This window comes from Eleutherodactylus coqui, chromosome 5 (assembly GCF_035609145.1).
Source record: "Eleutherodactylus coqui strain aEleCoq1 chromosome 5, aEleCoq1.hap1, whole genome shotgun sequence".
Taxonomy (NCBI): domain Eukaryota; kingdom Metazoa; phylum Chordata; class Amphibia; order Anura; family Eleutherodactylidae; genus Eleutherodactylus; species Eleutherodactylus coqui.
The window spans coordinates 234,275,797-234,296,128 of NC_089841.1; the positions used below are offsets into that span (position 1 = coordinate 234,275,797).

Sequence of the window (20,332 nt, forward strand, 5' to 3'; positions counted from 1 at the left end):
TTGAAATGGTGCGCAAATATGCAGTGAATACAGTGGTCTCCTGCGCATTCACCACGTATTTGTACGGCCCATTCACTTCAACCTCCTATTGGGATGCGTAGTACGCAAAAAAATAGGTCATGCTGTGTGAAAACATACATCATATGAATGAACTCATTGACATCAATGGCTTCTATTCACTGCATATTATGTAAACAAATACGCTTGTGTGAACAGGCCCTTACTGTACTGTCTTAGGCCCCCTGCACACCGGCAGAAATTCCGTGGCGCGATTTCCCGCAGAATTTCCGCCCGTGGAAGCTGCCATAGGATTGCGTTAGAAAACACAATCCTATGCAGACGGCTGTGATATGTCTGCGCGAAATCTTGCCCGGAAAACAAATTACGGCATGCTCTATCACTGTGCGGGGCAGCTGGCACATCACAGAGCCGGAGCCGCGGAAGCAGGTGAGTGCCGCGCTGGTTCCTGCAGGAGCTCGGGTCGGGTCCCGCTGCAAAAATTCTCACAGCGGGATCCGACCCGGCCATCTGCAGGCGATCTTACAATCGGCCCTTTGAAGGTCAACATAAGCCTGATGTGGCCCTCGGTGAAAATGAGTTTGACACCCCTGGTCTAAACGAAGCATTGTGTCAATAGAGAGATTGCACAATAAGTGCACTGTCCAGTCTACAAGTCAAACAACTTGACAAATATCTTTTAATTGCAGATTTATAGCTTAAACGCAGCAGTTTAAGAAAAAAAATTTAATTGCTCAACTCTCTAAAAAAAATCCAAACTCCCCTTACCCGATCCCTTGCAGCTCCTGCGGAGATGACGCTTAGTCCCCTTGCTACACTCTTCTTCTGGGTGCAGCTATGACATCCCATCACAGAGATATGTGACTGCTGCAGCCAATTAACACTTATGTAACTTAGGATCAAACAGTAATTGGCTGACAGAGGTCACATGTCCTTGTGACAGGACTTCATTGCTGCAACCAGAAGGAGACCAGTGAGGGACCAGACACGGTCAGAAGGAAACGGGCATGTGACTGCTTCTATATAGCGGGGAGCAGACTTCACATTAAGTTTTTTCTTTTTCTTAACCCTTTAACTGCATATTCTCAACATTTAAGAATACAAAAAAAAAAAAACAGACAAAGGAAGAAGAAAGTTAAAGATTTTTCATTTTGAAAATTAACATAAGGGTGATTGTGTAAATTAGTGGAAATGCCGTTACCTGCTGCGGACAAAGTTTTAGGGACCGGAGTTGCAGTCTTCTTCACTGGTTTTCGAAACTGTGCCAAGCCAAGCACTACATTCCGGACCTTTCTCCATAGGTAATTTCCACTGCGTTTACTACTTGGCCACGGACTCACCAATACAACCTTGGACCAGAAACAAGCACAACTACATCAGCCTTCCCGTAACAAATACTACCTCTATCATAATAGTCCCGCTACCAATGGTTTTGAATGCATGCGTTTCTGTAAAACAGCTGCAAGTTTTTGGTCCCGTTCGTCAGTTATACTAACTTTAGGCTTTCTTCGACTATAACCATTACCCTACACTAGTAGAATGCAAGTTTTGGAAACTAACAACTGAAATTTAGAGGGTAGCCGTACAATATGAGAAGGGAAAGCATAAAGCTATACATTTGAAAGACTCTACATTATTCACACATGTGGACACTTAGTCAGACCTTGTCATAGCTTCTGCATATTCTACCAATTGGTAGTATTTGAGTTCCCCCCTAGTACACTGCCCAAGCATCAGCTGTGTTGGTGGACATAACCAGTCAGAAAACTTTTCAAATTTACTAAAAACATATTAAGTTGGACAACCCGACACATAGCAACGCCATACATTTACGTCCTGGAGGTTCGGGTTTGTAAGGAGGAGGAAATGGGAGGGGGAAGGAAGGTATATGTTTGAGCGTCTCACTACACACAAATCTTGTGCAATTTTAGTGCCCGTGTGAAGCCGGTCTTAGAATTTTTTTTTTTTACGTTTTTGCCAACATTATAAAGTACATCAAATAGCACCATTGAAAAATACCACTTATCCCGCAAAAAACAAGCCCTCAGACAGCTACATTGATGGATAAACAAGCTATGATTTTTTAGAAGTGGGGAGGAAAAACTGAAATTAGAGGGGTCGGGGGGGGGGGGGGGGGGTCTGCATCCTTAAGGAGCTGAAGGAAAAGATAAACCCTTCTAACAGGATTCTGTAATTACCCTCTCTATATTAGAACACTGATACAATTTTTTTGTTTTAAAAGGAAAGGGAATGGGGTCATCAGGAAACGACATAGTTGGAATTTACGGAGAGACGCGACCACAACTGTAACTTAAAGCAGCATATTTTTGCGTAAGTTGTTCTTACACAAACATCTGACTTTTTGCCCTTTTTTTCTACTGCCGCCAACACATATCTTAAAAGTGGGCAGGCTTAGAAGGAGCTGCTGGTGCCATCCACGGCCTGACAAAACGTATTATAATTTACACCACAAACCGATGAACATTATAGCTCAAAACTACGCCAACCCAGAGCTGGCAGAGATTTCACTTTCTGGAGCACACAGACCACTTTTAGCAGAGCTGCAGACTGAACATATAACCTAGGAGCCATTGGCTATAAACTGAAAAATTTAGGAGCCAAATGTAATTTTAATGGCTAAATTTAAAGGGGCCATTCAGTTGTAAATGACTGGGTCGTATCCTCAGGATGTTGATAGGAATCCATGGCCTTGGTCCTCCCTGAAAATCAGTTGTTCACCAGGCTGGTACACTTACCGATTTCTGCAGGAAACAAACAGCTCCATTCTCACTGCAGTGGCCTGACTTGGTATTGCAGACCTTTCATTTAAATGTAAAAATAGCGTGCAATACCAAGTCGAGAACAGAGAAATCTGCTTCCTACAGAAACCAGTTCAGTGCCTGGTCTCAGAACAGCCAATCAGCAGGGTTCGATAGCAATAGACCTCTGCGAATCTACTATTGATGACCTATCCTGAATGTAGGCGATGAAAAGTTGGCAACGGCACAACCCCTTTTAATACATACATAGTGTTATAATAAAAGGCACAGTACTATATATTATATATACTCATCCAGAACACCACCCACAAGTATAATCAGCTGAATCTACCAAGATCCTTCAAGGCTCAACTTCCAGTAACCAGTTACACATCCAGAGTGAGGCGTCCCCCAAGCATAATATGTACAGTGTTGTGCCCCTAATATACATATCCAGCCTGGTACACCCTCCAGTGCAATATACATGCTGCTGTACCTCTAGTATACATATCCAGACCAGCACACCCTCCAGTACAATATACAAACTGCTATACCCCTAGTATACATATCCACACTGGTACACCCTCCAGTACAATATACATGCTGCTGTACCCCTAGTATACATATCCCCCTAGTATACATATCCACACTGGTACACCCTCCAGTACAATATACATGCTGCTGTACCCCTAGTATACATATCCCCCTAGTATACACATCCAGACTAGTACGCCCTCCAGCACAATATACATACTGCTGTACCCCTAGTATACATATCCCCCTAGTATACACATCCACACTGGTACACCCTCCAGTACAATATACATGCTGCTGTAACCCTAGTATACATATCCCCCTAGTATACACATCCAGACTAGTACGCCCTCCAGCACAATATACATACTGCTGTACCCCTAGTATACATATCCAGACTGGTACGCTGTCCGTTCTCTTGACTACAGCCACATGGCACGGTGAATGGGCTAGTTGCAAATGGCAGCAAGACTGAAAAATCTTGTCGCCAATTGCAAAGTAATTTTGGTCACCATCTGGAGCCCTCATCAGTAGTCATCTCATTATTATAAGAGGACGGATTACAACGGAAGTTAACATCTCTACATACAGATAACTCAGGATCCACCATTCACAGTAGGTGATGGTCATAGCTTACCTCCTCCCCCCCTCCTGGCACAACGACCTGTCGCAGAGGTCACAGAGCATGCCTAAAACACTCTCCCACAGAAGTCAATAAACATAATCCATTTTTAGTTTCCTATGGTCCATGTGGTTGCTGTAAATCAAATCTCGGCAGCTGTAGCAAGACGGCAGCCCTCGTAACCATGTACAGACTACTGAACAAAGCTACCCTCAGAACATAAAAACAGATTACAAAAAAAATACATATGAATATCTATTTTAGATAAGTAATAAATTACAGGTAATACACAAGTCTTGCATACCTTGTTATAGTAGCCATATGTGATTGCATTGGGTTGAATTTTAGCATTTCTCATTTCAAATAAGACCTTTACAGCCAAAGCAGGATTCTCCCAAAGTCCGCACAGCTGCATGACCACCCTGTAACACACCTAAGGGGAAACAAGTTGGCGTCAACACAAAAATAGTGCGTGAAACTAACGCAAACCAAATCGGACATGAATACAATAAAGTCCACTACGGTACGTAGTTACAAGAGTAGGAGTACAAAAAGAGATATTAAATGACACATTTGGACATAATTAATTTGCCTGGTAATAATAATTAAGCCATTTATAGTTTATTGTGACAAAACAGGCTAAAATATTAAACAACTTCAGTTGGCTTTACATCGGACAGCTATCATCTGAATAGTCACTCGAGAGAATGACTGTAAAAGACAGCCGGTCCATGTAATAACGGCCACCAACCGGGTGAAGAGCGAGAGTTCACTCAGTAGTCGCTTCATTTTAGCTCACCTAAAAATAGTCGCTGTTTAAGTAATTGTCTGGTGAAAATATTGTAATCGTTGTCCATCAATGACTAGCCAACAGCTTTGCAGCAAGGTGTGTGCTTATTCGGCATGCGCCCCCCACAGGACGCCGTCTGGAAACCGCCTTTTTTTTTTTGGACAAAACAATGTCTGCTAATCTTCGAAGGAATGATCCCTGCTTTGGTCTCTGACTGGGTTTAGTATCTGAAGCTGTATTTGCTGTTGCGGCCTCTCATTGGAACAGGCAGTGCTGCGGGCTCTGGCATCAGTGGGTGTTCACTGGAAGACCGTTTACATTTTTATATGCGCTCAATAGACTCAGCCAGCAATCTGTGTGCGCCAAGAAAGAACCTCACACCCCCTAACTAGTGGACGAACGACGTCTTAGGCCATGTAGATGCTCCTAACAATCATGTAGCAAGCATGAAATTAAACAAGTGAACAATTGCTCTATGTGAAAACACACAAACTACAGTTGCTTGTACACCTTAGACCCCATTTACACTGACAGATGATCGCTCAAATGACAGTTTGAGTGACAGTTTTGAGCGATCATCTTTGCATAGTCTATAGTAGCTACTTAAGAGATATGCAGGCAGAGTGGGACACTGCCGCCATCACTCGACGAACAATACAGCTGTTCTACATAAGCAAACAGCTGTCTTATTCTCCGTGATTACAGCTCATGTCCGTTGTGAACTACCAGCGGGAAACCAGCTGAAAGAACCTCATCAGTGCTGCAGACTGTGATAACAGCCTGCACCGCTAATAAGAGTTTATCGCTTAATTTAAGAAAACTAGAATTGAGCGAGGAACGAATCGTGCACGATGTCAGTGCATTTAGATGCAACGGTTATCTTCAAAAGATGGCTTTGAGCGAGAATCGTTTGGTCTAAATGGCCCTTTAATGACCATTTCAAGCGGATATTCACATGATAGTTGTCCCATGTAACACCCACTCTTTAGCAATTCATATAAATGACTTCATTAGCACAGACTTGCTCTGTGATTTTTTTTTAATGATACTTTAGAAAACCTGTGTGTGTACTAATCCAAATAAGCCTGACTATTCTACTGGGAAATCCAGAAAACCCAACTCTCTGCTAAAGTGATGAAGACTGCAGTGTTAGAAAATGTTACAGGTGTGTTAAACGCAACAGAAAATACAACTTGTCCTGCAAAAACTAAAAAGCCCTGCTATGGATAGGTCAACAAAAAATAAAGTTCTATCTCATGGAAGACACAGGACACAAAAAAAAAACCACCAAAAAAAGAAAAATGACCCGGAAGTGAAGGACCGCTTGTGTTTAAATAGAAGATTAATGGCAGAGTCATATTAAACATTTGCAGATATATTTTAGAGCGCAACACTGATGTTTTATGTGCCATCACCTCATCAAGTGGATCCACCTCTGTTCTCCTCATTTTTACCAAGGCATCATAGGACTTTTGAAGCGCTCGAGACTTTGAGTGAGAGACCTTGACATAAACTGGCAGACAGATGAACCACAGACTGAAGCATTGACTGAACAAGCACTTGGGCCAGTTGTTAGCATTGGTGCTGTACTTCCTGGCCAGTTTATGTGCAGCTTTAATCTCCTGTAATAGAAAGAATAGCATGAGCCCGGAACATAGATTCCAATTAAAAGTTAAAGAAAAAGTTTCATAAATGACCCCTAGTAAACCAAGATGAATTCAGAGAGACTAATGCAAGGCTGGAAAATGGATAAAACTTCAAAGAGATAAGCTGTAGAGCAGAAATGTGCTTTTTCCAGTTCAGAGTGAACATACCTGTTTGGTCCTTTTAGCAATGAAGGTAGGACTGCTTGTTACTCCTTTGGCTTTTGTATTTCCGTTGAATGAGAGATATTGCTCACGTGTCCGATCGAAAAGGGCATAATCGAGCCTAGGAAAGCTTTTGTAGCTAGATGCAGAATATACAAATTAATATCACTTTACATGTATTGGAGAGTGCAGTCCACTTTATACGCATAATACACACCTATGTCTAAAATACATTAAGAAAACAAGGACTGAAATAATGGAAAGGAATGATACATTAACCAATGAAGGATTATTAAAAGCATGGCAGTTTTCAGGCGTTTGCCCCTTGTCAGTGCAGAGTATTGTTTGGCTGGTTGAGAGGCGTTTGACGGGGGTCCGGAGAAATAAAGTTTCCCCTTGTGGAAAGCACCATGTTGATGTAGGGGGTCTTGTATAGGCCATGCAATTTCCACTAGAAAAATATATGCAAATAGAAAAATACCTCCACAGGGCCACCTATTAGCAGTTGTTTTACGTACAAGTCAATGTCCGAAATTTCAACAGGTCTTACAACATGACCAAGGAGATAAGCCAAACCAAAGTCGACTTTTTGAAAGAAAAAAAAAAAAAAAAAACACCGGCAGACATTCTGTTTCGGGGTGTATGCCCCTCGTCAACTGGTCACTGACTTCTAAGATTGTAGTGTCAATGTACTTTTCCACCCCCTACTTGCATATCTTTTCCCAGGGAGCATTGCATGAGCTATACCAACTTGGTTCTCTCCACAAAAAGAAATTTTATTCCCCCAGACCCACATCAAAGGCCTCTCGCTCAGCCAACCAGTACCTTACTCTGCACTGACAAGGGGCAAACACTACGGAACAGTTTTTCTGCAGATGGGTTTCTGGTTGGGCTCATATGCTTAGTCACGTTGCAAGGCCTGTTAGAAGGTTGGATGTTGACTAATAGGGAAGTCACCTAATAGATGGCACTGTGTATGTACTTTTCCATCTTTTATTTGCATACACCTTTTTAAAGACTCCATACACCAACTTGGTGCTCTCCATAAAGAAAAACTATTTTCACAAATGCAGGGAAGGAAAGCTAACATTCAGCAAATAACACCCCCCCCCCCCCCCACCCCACCAACAAAAAAGTTAGAATACGCTGCTTAAAATGTTTATACAGCATGTTCACTTGTTATAAAAGGGTTGTCTCATTAGTAATATAGTATGCAAGGCTGAAAGAAAACCACAAACACACACACAAATATATATATTAGTCAAGGCCATTATCACAATTGCCACAGGAAGGCAACCCCCCCCCCCCCCCTTCCCCCAAAACAAGAATCAGACCATGGAGATAGAACACAATTTTCCTCATTTTAGGGGGGGGGAATTCTTCCTAGCTCCAAATCTGGCAAACAGAATAATTCCCTCTGAAGTAATCAGTGATTATAATGTAATATTATTGCATTCAAGAAAGGCGTCCAGGCCCCTCTTGAACTCTTATTGAATGCACCATCACCACATCCTCAGGCAGAGAGTTCCACAGTCTCACTGCTCTAGCAGTAAAGAACCCTCTTCTATGTTGGTGTAGAAACCTTCTTTCCTCTAGAGAGCGCCCCCTTGTTACAGTCCTGGGTATAAATAGATGATGGGGGAGATCTCTGTATTGCCCCCATATATATTTATACATAGTTATTAGGTCGCCCCTCAGCCATCTTTTTTCTGAACTAAATAACCGCAATTTTTATAACCTCTTTGGGTATTATAGTCCGCCCATTCCATTTCTTACTTAAGTCACCCGCCTTTGTGCCCTCTCAAGCTAATGTCCTTCTTGAGTACAGGTGCCCAAAACTGTACATAATATTCCATGTGTGGTCTGACCAGTGACTTGTAAAGAGGAAGAACAATGTTCTTGCTACGTGCCCCTATCCCCTTTTTTATGCACCCCATGATCCTATTTGCCTTTGGTAGCAGCTGGTATTGCAGGTACCTCCTTCTCCTAATGAATTCAATGCAATACCAACTCTCTCTGCTGCAAAATAGACAGCGCTATCTGCTTCCAGCACTGTCCGTACTGACCGTGGCCTGGTGAACAGCTGATGAGCTAGGCTCCTATGCAGGGGATCCTTGTCAATCAACTACTGATGGCCTATGCAGCGGTTAGGTCATGAACAGCAGAAGTCTTTAAGGTAGACATGCTAGAAATGTTGTTACGCTAACTTCCTTACCTATATTTTGGAGCTGGATCAGGCCCGTCCTCTGGTAGAGGCTCAGGTGGCATTATAAATACTGTGTGCTCACTCTTCTGCGATTCATCCAGTTCTATCAAACGGGTATCTTCGGGGAATTCCTGGTCTACCTGGAAGATAATCATGTCGGGTGAAGATGGATGAACACAAAAAGAATCAACAACAAGCATTTTGAAATGTGTGCTAATAAGTGACTACAGTGACACATACCTTGTCCCCCTTATCATTGCCTTTGTCAGGAAACAGCTAACAACAAAAATGAGAATTATGCATGTTAATGTGGTTATAGGAAATAGGTTTGTCATAAGCTAGAATAAAGGTTTAACAATTACTCCAATGACCTGTTTTAAGTGCCTTGTACTGATCTTGGGTGACCGCCTGCAACATATCCCAGGGCTGCATTTAGCATTGTATGTAAAAAGTTACTCAACTTCTTTGTAAGAACCTAGAGTCTTGGGAGGTTTTCATACATACAAGAATCTAAGCACCGGGTTGAAAGATTATATCATATTATACTATATATATTATCAATACCCTAACCCAATATGCAACAAGTCAATGCTAAATAGAAAGGGTAAAGAACATTTATCTGTACTTAGTACAAGATAATTATTATATCATTAGGGAAAGATTGTACAGACAACCAATAAAGGGAAATAAAATGAACATTGCACACTATATTGTGGTTACTCATCAGGAGCGGCTGGAAGCATACATTTACCATATAGTATCATTAGTAGAGATGAGCGAGTATACTCAATCGAGCATTGCCCTTAGAGAGTACCTGCCCGCTCGGGAGCAAAGATCCGGCTGCCAGCGGCGGGCGGGGAGCTGCGGGGGAGAGCAGGGAGGAACAGACAGGAGAGATCTCTTCCCCCCCCCCCCCCCCCCCCCCCGCTGACTGCCGCAACTCACCTGTCACCCGCACCGGCAGCCGCACCTTTTCTCCCGAGCGGGCAGGTACTCGCTAAGGGCAATGCTCGATCGAGTAATTGCCCTTAGCGAGTATTCTCGCTCATCTCTAATCATTAGTCCATAAGGCATCAGGCCATGTATGCAGTTTCAGCAAAAAGTAAGCCCTTTAGAATTACCTGGATTATTGTAGCGATTACTAATAAAATGTGGTCTGATGGTTTTTGCCTATAACTGTGACTTGTATAATAATGATGGTCTCACACTGGGGCTGGGATGTTGGTTTCCTGCTCCGTTTATAGTGAAGGAAAGGGGAATCCCCGTGGGCGAACAATTCAGTCTCTGGACTGAATCGAACAGCATCAGGCCGGACCCCACTGACTATAATAGGGTCCTCCTACTTTTCACCCAGCTGCCTGGTTTGGGATGGAAGAAAAAGCATTGCATCCGGAAACGACCCTAACTGTACTAATAACACGCAGTTGTACCGTTCATGTATTTTATAGAGCACACTGAGTAAACAGACACAGTGCAGGCAGAAAAAGTAAGCGAACCTCTGCGTTAGAGCGAAGTGGTATTTTAGTCTAGGAGATGAGATTGGAAGAGCAGGTTTCACAGGTGCTTTGCCCATTAAATAAAGGGATACAATGTCTGTTTACCGACAAATTTATTCTTCTGAAGACTGGTTAGTGTAAACCATGCTTTGATGCAAACGGCTATCAGAAAACCTATGAAGACGTGTAGAGATGCGCAAAGCTGGAGAAGGCTACAGCAGCATTGTAAAAGGCTTGGGTATACACCAATCCATAGGTAGACAAATTATTTACAAACAAGGAAAATTAAGACTTGACATCCCACTTGATCCCCAATTGACCATAGAGCTTTCACCAATGGGCCTGACTAATTATATGAAGTCTTGTACTTTATAGGGAGGGCAGTTTTGGCACCTTTATTGATCTTTGGAGATATGCAGGCAGATGTTTGTCGCACCCCGTCCATCCTGTGGCTCATATATAATTTTAAAATTTATATAGTGTGATATTTTTAAGTATGTAATAATAAGAGTTCGATTTTAGGGACCAACATTAGGGTTTATGGCTTCTGGCATATGGTATCATACAATTAGAAAAACACTGAACAAAGTGGCGTTTATGGCAGGATACTAGGAAGGAAGCCGCTACTGTCCAAGAAAAACATTGCAGGCCATCTCAAGTCTGCCGGAGACCACTTAGAGGTTTCACAATGCTTCTAGGGAAATGTTCTATGGACAGATAAGACTAAAGTGGAACTTTTTAGCACAGATTTGGAGGAAAAAGAACACTGCATAGTTACACTCTTAACTGTGATGCATGGTGGAGGGAGCTTGTGGTTTGGGCTGCTTTGTTCCTTCGGGGCCTGGATGCCTTGTGATCATTGAGGGAAGAAAAATTACTAAGGTGTATTAAAACATTTTGCAGGAGGCTGGAATGGCAGAAGTCTACAACCCAAAGAACAGGAATACTACAACGGGGGAGCTTCCATGGTTTTGGTCTAGGTAGATTGTGTTTAGTAACCAATACAGGTGTTTAGGTAATTGCAAAGGGTTCACTTTTTTTTTTTTTAAACCATGACTTTAAAAATTCTAAATTCTAAATGTGCATAAAGTGTTGGATAGAGTATTCCAAAAATAAAGTTTAAAGCAGCTCTGTCATCATACTATGCCGACTTTTGGATAATAGAGACTAATAAAAAACTGCAATTCCAGGGAGCTTGGACTGCGTGAAAAACTTCCGTGCTTTATTAAAAATTGTGCTTGATACATCATGGCTCACAGAGTACGCGTTTCAACCTGAATACAGGTCTTGATCACCTCAGAAGTACTCTGGGAGCCATGATGTATCAAGCACAATTTTTAATAAAGCACAGAAGTTTTTCACGCAGTCCAAGCTCCCTGGAATTGTTTATTCTTAGCGAAGAGCCAGCTGGACCGAGTGGCGGTGGACAGAAAAAACTTCCACACCTGAAGGAGTATAATCATTGCCAAGGAATACAGGGGAGTGTATATACCTGACGTGAAGGTGAGCGCTGTTTTCATATTGTTAATAAAAAATTTGGCATCAAGTCAGGAGCCAGCTGTGTTCATAAGAGGAGCACTCCTACCTCCGCCCCTCTCACCAGTGACTGACAAGTTGCTTGTATATACGCAGATACAGGCAGCAGTCTGACAATCACTGACGAGATTGCTGTGATTCTTAGGGTACTTTAACACTGGACGACTGTCAGGCACTTTGGTGCCTGACAGTCGTCTCAGCGATAATGGCTTCTGTGCTTTCACACAGGAGAGACGATCGCTCAGTGAATGGAGATGAAGCGTGATAGAGATTTCTCCAGCCTCCCGCCTCCATCCACAGTAAATAGGCAGTACATAGATCAACGACTGTCTGTTTACACAGGCCGATCATCATTTGAGTGTTATGCCTGCAGAGACTGAACGACACACAAATTGTTCAGTTGCTGCCAGCATTTACACTTAATTATTATTTAAACTCCCACGATCCAGCAAAGATCTGAACTCTTAGGATGGGTTCACACAGGGAGGATTTGCTCTGGAAATTCCATCCAGAATTTCGCTGCGGCAAATCTGCCAGCGGCCGCTAATCCGGCTGCTAGCCAGCCATGTGGACGAGATTTGTCAGAAATCTCATCCACATGGGACGGCAAATCTGGCGCTGCGGATTCACCGGCCGCAGCATGTCCATTTTTTTTCCCCATTGTGGCCGCGCTCTCCTCTATGGGAGCGCCGTCTGCAGTAGAAAAGCGAGCGGCCAGGCCGCTTCAAAACCCGCGGCTAAGTACCGCAGGTTTTGAAGCAGCGCTTTCACAGCGTAAATCTCACATTTTTTCACTGCGGCCAAACCGCAAAATTTCCGCCGGGATTCCGGCGTGCGAGAACCCAGCCTTAGCGTTCAGTGCAGAAGAGGTTTTGTTACCCAACTGGCACAGTATATTTTTCATGCCATCTGGGTTATCAATAGAGCTGGCCTGTGCCCATTTTATGCCGCCCTTACATAGCAGACTGCAGTACGAGGACTGATCCTCTAAATAATACAATATTATGTTAACTTTCATACACGGTTATGCCACACTTTATACCTTTTCAATGCAGTCATCAAAAAAGGCCAGGCTTGTGTCTTTGTCACTGACAAAACTGCATTCTTCAATGAAACGGCTGAAGATCTGCGTTTTCATTAGTTGTGTGTAAAACTTGAGGTAAGCACGATCCCTGCTTCTCAGAAACCCTGTGGTGGTAGAATGAGGATTTATACAACATCCACAATTTAAGCGTTCCCAAAGAGGTGTTTTTATGTAAACCATCTATATAAAAATTAGGTCTTCAAAAGACCCAGAATGTGACAAATGCATAAGCACCTAAAGAATATACTTAATAGAACGCACGCAGACATCTCAGATACATGCTTAGTCGATATTTACCTTGGCGGTCAAAAAGTGAATCTGCTGCCGTGGCCTTCTTTGATGGAGCCTCTGTGATTGGCTTCAAGTAAGTCCTGTAGCCTTTAAGTATTGATGCCATAAAGCGGAGAAACGCCTCTTGAATCTCTATTTCTAGTTCACGCATTTTCTTTTGCCAGGAAAAATCTGCTTCGATAGGAGTCATTTCTATTGCACTTTCCTGAGTTTGTCGATGGACTGCAAAAATAGTAACATGCTTTTCTGAAAAAAGTCTGTTGATATTATGTGGACTATACATAAACGTATGATGAGGTTGCAAGTATAAGGCCTCATGTACACTGGGAAACTCGGGCCCGAGCGGATTCTCCATGCAGAATCCCCAGCGGGTCCTTCCTTTCCCGCAGACATGAGGCCTGAAAATAAGATTTCTTACCCGTCCGGATGCTGCGGATCTGCCCTTCGTCGCGGCCGGATCTTCTTTCTTCGGCCACGGCGGATGTGCTCGGCACGCCGGCAGTGTGCCGCGTGCATGCGCCGTGCACACTTTTATTTGAACTCCTGCTCTCCCATGCTCCCGCGGCAGAGCAGAAATTCAGCTGCGGCTGTGCCGCGGATACAGCTGGCTTCCATAGGCTTCAATAGAAGCCTGTGGGAGCCGTCTGTGCTCCGTAAAAAAATGGAGCATGCTGTGGGTGATTTCCCGCACGTGCGATCCGCACAGCAGGGAAAAATGACATCCGCAGGTATTTACTTACCTGTGGGTGTCCAATGCATCCCTATGGGCACGGATCACGCGTGCGGGACACCCGAGCGGATTTTGTAAATAAAATTAGCCAGTGGACATGAGGCCTAAGTATTAAGTATAATTTTCAAACTTTGTTTTACTACTACAGGAAGATGAGCAAAAGTTTCTGCTCCAGAAAAAACATCTTTATAATAATGGTCATAGTCAGGAGGACACTAGGTGAGGAATCCTCACGATCCAAAATTTTAGACATAAAGCCAAGGTATTTGCAAGTCATTCACTTCTGCACCTTGCTGGAAATCACAGAATGAAATGACAGAAAGATCATTTACCTGCCAAGAGCTGGGGATGGATCTTTTTTAAAACGCTGAGGAGGTTCTTGGCCGGTTTCTTTGGAAGTTGTTTCCAGCTTAAGTTTCTCTTATCGTCTGACCTGCAAAAATAACAATATTAAGTCACAAAGTGTACAATTACTACATCTCTACACAAAGCACCACAAAACAGCTTTTATCTATTAAGGTTATGGGCGATTTACAGCCAGTGAATCAAGACATGACAAGGCAGGTCTAGGCAGCCTCACACTTCAGGAAGCACTCAGATGCAAGTACATACAGTATATGTGAGTGCAAGTTGTCTTTACACCCATGAGTTCGTTAAACTTTCAAGATATCTAGTAAAACAATCTATTAGTATATAGTATTAGGAGGAAGTCATACTCTAATAACATTACCCTATCCCACCCAAAAGCATCTTTTCTTTCTCTCTTTTTTGATTGCACATTGTAGCAAGACTGCGGCACTTACATGTAGATCATCCGTGTGTCCAAGTCAATGCAGACTACATCCTGGGGAGGGTCAGACAGATCAAAATATCGAGAATCTACTCCAACGATAAAAGGGATCGGGGCATTCAGCACTCCTGCCAGAGATAACGGGCAAAGAGGAACATAAGGGCACTGCCACTGAAAAGGGAAGATCATCTGCAAGCAAAACGTAAAGTACAGTGTTACAAACAAGATTAAATGGATCATGTACTTGAACACAAAGACATCAAATTAGGCAAAGGTGGGAAGAAGAAAAAAAAGCACAAAACAGCAATTATTTTACAAATATACTAATAATTCAAAAATAAAAAAATCGGGCAGTATTTCTATAATTAATGTGACAATTGTGAAACCCCAGTACTTAAAGGCTACGGGCACTTTTGAGGGAGGTTTTTTGGTTTTTTTTTCACAAAAATGCATGTATTTTGGTCTGATGATCATTTTTGCAGTCGGGTTTAATTCAAAAGATTTGCACCGTTTGTCCTCTGCAGCTTCCACATTCACAGTATACAGACACTGCAGTCTAGGGCCCTTTTATATAGAATATCGTTCAGTTAGTTGCTGGATTATATGAAACTGAATGATGATCGTGCGGTGTGAACATGGCCAACGACTGAACCAGAACTCGTTTGCTTATTGTTAGTCATTCAGTTTATGCAGGCATAAGAAGAAAAAAAATCTAACAACTATCAGCCTGTTTAAACATGCAGTTGTTAGTCTATGAATGACTGCGTGCTTACTCTGAATGGAGGTGGGCAGGCGGCCGGAAGAGATCTGTAGAGCGTTCTGCCTCCATTCGGTAAGCAATTATCGCTCATGTGTAAAAGCACAGAAGCAAAAATCATTGGGACATTCGATCGTTTGGCCTTAAGGCACTTTAGATGGAATGTACCTTTCCAAAAATCGTTCAGTTTAAAGGCGAGCCGATGGCTGTACAATGAATGAGAGTCGTGCGGTTCTCTTTTATCCTTTAGTTTCAGCCGGCATAAAAAATATTGTTGGCTCGTTGTCTTCGCATTGTGTAAACACTGAACGATAAGTGATCGAGAAGTTCATGATTCCCAAAAAAGGCTCAACAGGCTGCCCAAGAACGGATGAGCTGAAGATGATGTCACCAGCTTGTTCGCTTGGGCAAAGGAAAATCGTGGAGTTCTGGTAAGTTGTATAAAGAGTGTCAGTCTCAATAGGAGATCAGTTAAGATGCATTTACACTGCAAAGATGATCGCAAAGATGGCTTTGGAGCGATCATTTTGCATAAACTACTAATTGGTACTAATGCCTATTAGTACCAAGTAGTAGTGTGTGAACCGCCTGGAGCTGCAATCAGGAAACAGACCTCCCGCTGTTCCCTTATTACTTTCGCTCTGTTCTGCGATGGGGCTGACAGCTGAGAACAGCTGAGAAAAAGCAATTAGCTGTTATCAGCTCTCCCCCAGCAGAGCACAGCATGCGGTTCTGCTCATCAGCTGTTCCGCCGAACAATGGTTTTCAGGCAGAACGGAATTCCATCGTTCGGCCGAACACACAACGATTATCACTCTAAAGATAGCTTGAGAGTGAATTTTGACTGATAATTCTTGTCTAAATGGGACTTAAAAGGTATCCATTTCCTCCTTCTCACTTCTCTTTAATGTTCTTATCAGCCAATTTATGACCACAACAATGTTTATCTTTATTGTAAACATAACTAACCTTATAAATAGCGCAGGAGCGGAGCGATAAGGGCTGGAAACTAAGAGGTCAGGTGAGTCCAGCCTCATGGACAGCTCTCCTATAGAGACTTAAGACTGCAGTGTCTACATACAGTGACATGTAAATGTTGCAGAAGACAAATGGCGCAAAAATGATCATCAGCGCCATGTATTTCAGGGCTCGTTCACATCTGCGCTGCCAGTTGTCTTGTTTAAAAAGCAGAAACAAAAACGGAAAGGAAGCAAACAAAACATTTCTGGTTTTTTTTTTTGAAAACCCACTGAAATCAATTGGGAGAAAGAGTGAAATGTTTATTTTCGTTTGAATTCCGTGTTTTGCTACAATGGAACAGCTAGACAAAGTTCAAATGGAAATGGCAAATGTGCAGTTAAAAAAAAAATAAAATAAAATATATATATATATATATATATATATATATATATATATATATATATATATATATATATATATATATATATGTCCCTGTGCCCGGTAATTGTTTTCATGCTAAAGCGCATAAAGCAGATCGCTGGCCAATTTCCAAACACATAATATGGACAGAAGGAAGAGCTTAAGAAATATTCTCCTTACTGCTACGACGGCCTCAGCTACTCCAGTCAGAACTGCTGGCCTAAGAGAGTGCAAGAGGATTTTGCTTTCCAGCAGTACAAAAAGCAGCAAGGTGGCGCAGTTCTCTGGTCCCAGACTCATCACTAATGTACTGAAGTTTGCACCACTACAAAAACAAAGACAAAAAATATTATATACAATCATTGGCCAATACCACAAAAAATACATACGCCATAGGAAAAATAATGGCGCTCTGACCGCTATACAGATAATAAGGAACTAGTTAGTATAAACATTAAACCTAGAGAAATAAAAGTTTATATTAAATTTTAAGGGAAACCGTTCAGGAACAAACCTTTTTGTTGTTCAACAGTCCACATCGATGAACCGGTAACACTAACCTAGTAACTGAATGAGTGCTTACCTCAAAGGCAAGGGGGTGGACACCGGCTGAGAGAGGACCAGCGCATCGTGTGCGGAAAGCTGTGCGACAGGGAGAAAGGAAAAAGGTATTATACGAGTTAAGACGACAGACTTCGCGCCAAGTGTCCTTCCACACTAGTTCCCCGTTGTGGGAACAGCAAAACGGAATGAAAACATCTCCGCTTTCAAGCCCATAGAAATGTATTGATGTTCCGTCCCCATTCTATCATTGTTTAATACTGGATCAGAAGCGCGGACTGCTGCGGAATAGAGATGGATCCATTATTGCATTGTACTCAATGGGGGGTGGATGGAACTTAAAGACAATCCCTTTTTCATTTCCAGTTTAGTCTGTTTTCTTGGTGGTGGTACCTCTCCAATGAATGTGGCTCAGTGGTTAGCACTGCTGCCTTACAATAATGGAGTCCTAGGTTTAAATCTCATCAATGACAATATCAACATTGAAAAACTTCTGACAGCCATCACACTTGGTCAGATTTAAAACTACAACTCCAGCACTGCAAGGCAGCGGTGCTAACAACTGAGCCACCACACCTTGCAACACTGGGATTTTAGGTTCATATCTCACTAATGGCTCCTACCCACTTGCGTTTTTTTAACGCTGTTTTTTTTTTTTAAATGTCAATAGGACTTTCTAATGTTCAAAATGCATTGCAAATTTGTGCTTTGCGATTTTCGTGTGATGCGTTTACATTAAAAAGTCCCATTGACATTCACGTTGAAAAAAAACCAAGTGGGTGCCCTAAGGACGATGTCTGTATGGAGTTTGTATGTTCTGCTTGTTTATTCTGAAGCATGGTGGCTCAGTTGTTAGCGCTGCTGTCTTGCAGTGCTGGAGTTGTAAGTTAAAATCTGATCAAAGGTGATGGCTGTAGGACATTTTTCAAAGCTGATGTTGCCCTTGATGAGATTTGAACTTAGGACCCCAGCATCACAAGGCAACAGTGCCAACATCCCTGGTGATGCGCCGGCTCTGTTCTGCGCATTCACAGCTCTGCGACAGCTGGCGCAAAGCAAGGCGCCGGGAGGAGGTGAGCCGCGGGTGACTGCAGGGGCCTGGCTCCCATCCCGCTGTGAGAAGTTTGCAGCGGGATCCGAACCGGACGTCTGCAGGAGGCCTAATTCAAGGCCAAAAAGTTTGTGGACAACCAAAACTCATTCAGGAAGTAGCCTTCTCCCTGGTCTACCCATCAAAAAAAGAAATATATGCCATCCCCCAAAGTTGTGTATGCAAGTTGACTAGGTGGTACTGCATGTTTTTTTTTGTTTGTTTTTTTAACGGTCCTTAAGGCAACTTCCAAGAAGCCCAACTGAAACACGTCACTGCACAGACTGATTATTAGGGCTCTTAAAATTGCTTTAAGGGACAGCTAAGAACGGGGTGAGGGATTATTTCTCTGCGGTTCAGCACTTGGCTATACTGGTCTGCCAGCCTGTGTGACCTGCTGCGTATCTGCAAAGATTTAAATTCACAACACAGCCCTTACACTTAATAGGGGGAGCAGAAAGGGGGCGCTGCTATGGTGGAGGTAATTGAATCCTTCAAAAAGAGCGCTTCGTTTGAGGTGACTTCAGAAACAGTCGTGTTTTGTACATGAGGAATAACACTAAAAATTTAGGGTGATTTCACACCTACACTCGGGATTCTGCTTTCTTGTTCCATTCGGGGAGCAAGAAAGGGGAATCCCTGCAGCTGTACAGCTCCATCTCAGGCCTAAACCACCTTAGTAATGATATTTAATCGTTTTTCACCGAAATCGGAATATCTGGAGTTAACAGTTTCTGACACTGCATTATCATTCATGTGGAATTTCTATAAATACTTGACTGGCGCCTCACTGTGGAATTTATATGATATGCAGGATCAATTCCATCATCTCATATACACACACACAGACACAGAGTAGACGACTCTGCAGCATAGCCCCAGCAGCATGGAGGACATTATACAGCCGTACTGAGCAGTGTAGCTGTGAATCTAGCACTGAGGAGAGATAGAAAACTAAAGCCAGACAGGTATTCCAGCGACAGTTGCTCCTGTGTTTTTGCTCAGGAGGATCATCGCTTAGTGAATGGAGAAAGCGGGCCGGAGATCACTCCGACCAACCCACCTCCATTCACAGTCAACAGGCAGCCTGTTTAAACTGAACGATGTAGACAGATCAACAATGATTTTATGGTCTGCATGAAAGATCTCTGTGTACGAATTTTAATACTGAAGTGCGAGTGAGTGATCGGGGCAGGAGAAGGTAAAGGAACCGGGTAAGTGTAGAGAGAAGAAAAACCTTCTAATGACGTATTACCAAGTTTCTTTATCTTCGTTTGTATTGTTGATTTATGGAAAGTTTGTTGAAATGACAGACATTTTCAGTCTAATCCACTTTACTACTACTGTCTTTCTGCAAGAAGGGTAGCGGACAAAGCAGAAACACAAACTTTTGGTCATGTAGTACAACATATAATGCAAACTGCCAACACATGCTGGTTAAACTTGGCTCAAGATTTCCACTCTCTTTACTCTTGAGGAAGAAAAAGGCATTTATCACACAGCCCGGACAACACCCAGAGCACGAAGGTGCAGTTATTCTACAGTCTATTGTGTGATAAACATCATCCCCCATTTATTATTATAGTAGCAGATTTAGTGGGATTTAGCCCACATTTAAAAAGGTCTTGTTACCTGCACAAGGATTCTTGGCCTCTGAGGTGATGGGAAGGGAACGTTGTGCATGAAGTGCGATATGTGTCTAATGAAACAAAAATACATTAGAACAACCAGAAAACACTTAATATCACAATAGAAACTAGGATAAACAAAAGTTAAAGTGTTGCCAAAGGCCACCTGTACACGGCCGGGTCAGATTCTGCATGTGGGATCCCGCAGAGGGATCTGACCTTGTCCCCGGCTAGTGACCCCCGCATACCTGT

General features: G+C 42.7%; 1 protein-coding gene across 1 annotated transcript in view; it reads right to left on the bottom strand.

The window, feature by feature from the left end:
* The window catches only part of DENND4C (DENN domain containing 4C), a 91,928-nt gene that overhangs the window by 36,356 nt on the left and 35,240 nt on the right, over window positions 1-20,332 (bottom strand). Inside the window, exons 7-19 of the mRNA XM_066604342.1 lie at window positions 20,085-20,151; window positions 17,385-17,443; window positions 16,982-17,126; window positions 14,678-14,853; window positions 14,207-14,307; window positions 13,151-13,366; window positions 12,812-12,957; window positions 8,978-9,013; window positions 8,747-8,877; window positions 6,538-6,670; window positions 6,139-6,345; window positions 4,238-4,366; window positions 1,220-1,367 (exon numbers count right to left, since the gene is read on the bottom strand). Coding sequence (XP_066460439.1) covers window positions 1,220-1,367; window positions 4,238-4,366; window positions 6,139-6,345; window positions 6,538-6,670; window positions 8,747-8,877; window positions 8,978-9,013; window positions 12,812-12,957; window positions 13,151-13,366; window positions 14,207-14,307; window positions 14,678-14,853; window positions 16,982-17,126; window positions 17,385-17,443; window positions 20,085-20,151 — 1,694 coding nt within the window. The remainder of the gene's footprint in view (window positions 1-1,219; window positions 1,368-4,237; window positions 4,367-6,138; window positions 6,346-6,537; window positions 6,671-8,746; window positions 8,878-8,977; window positions 9,014-12,811; window positions 12,958-13,150; window positions 13,367-14,206; window positions 14,308-14,677; window positions 14,854-16,981; window positions 17,127-17,384; window positions 17,444-20,084; window positions 20,152-20,332) is intronic.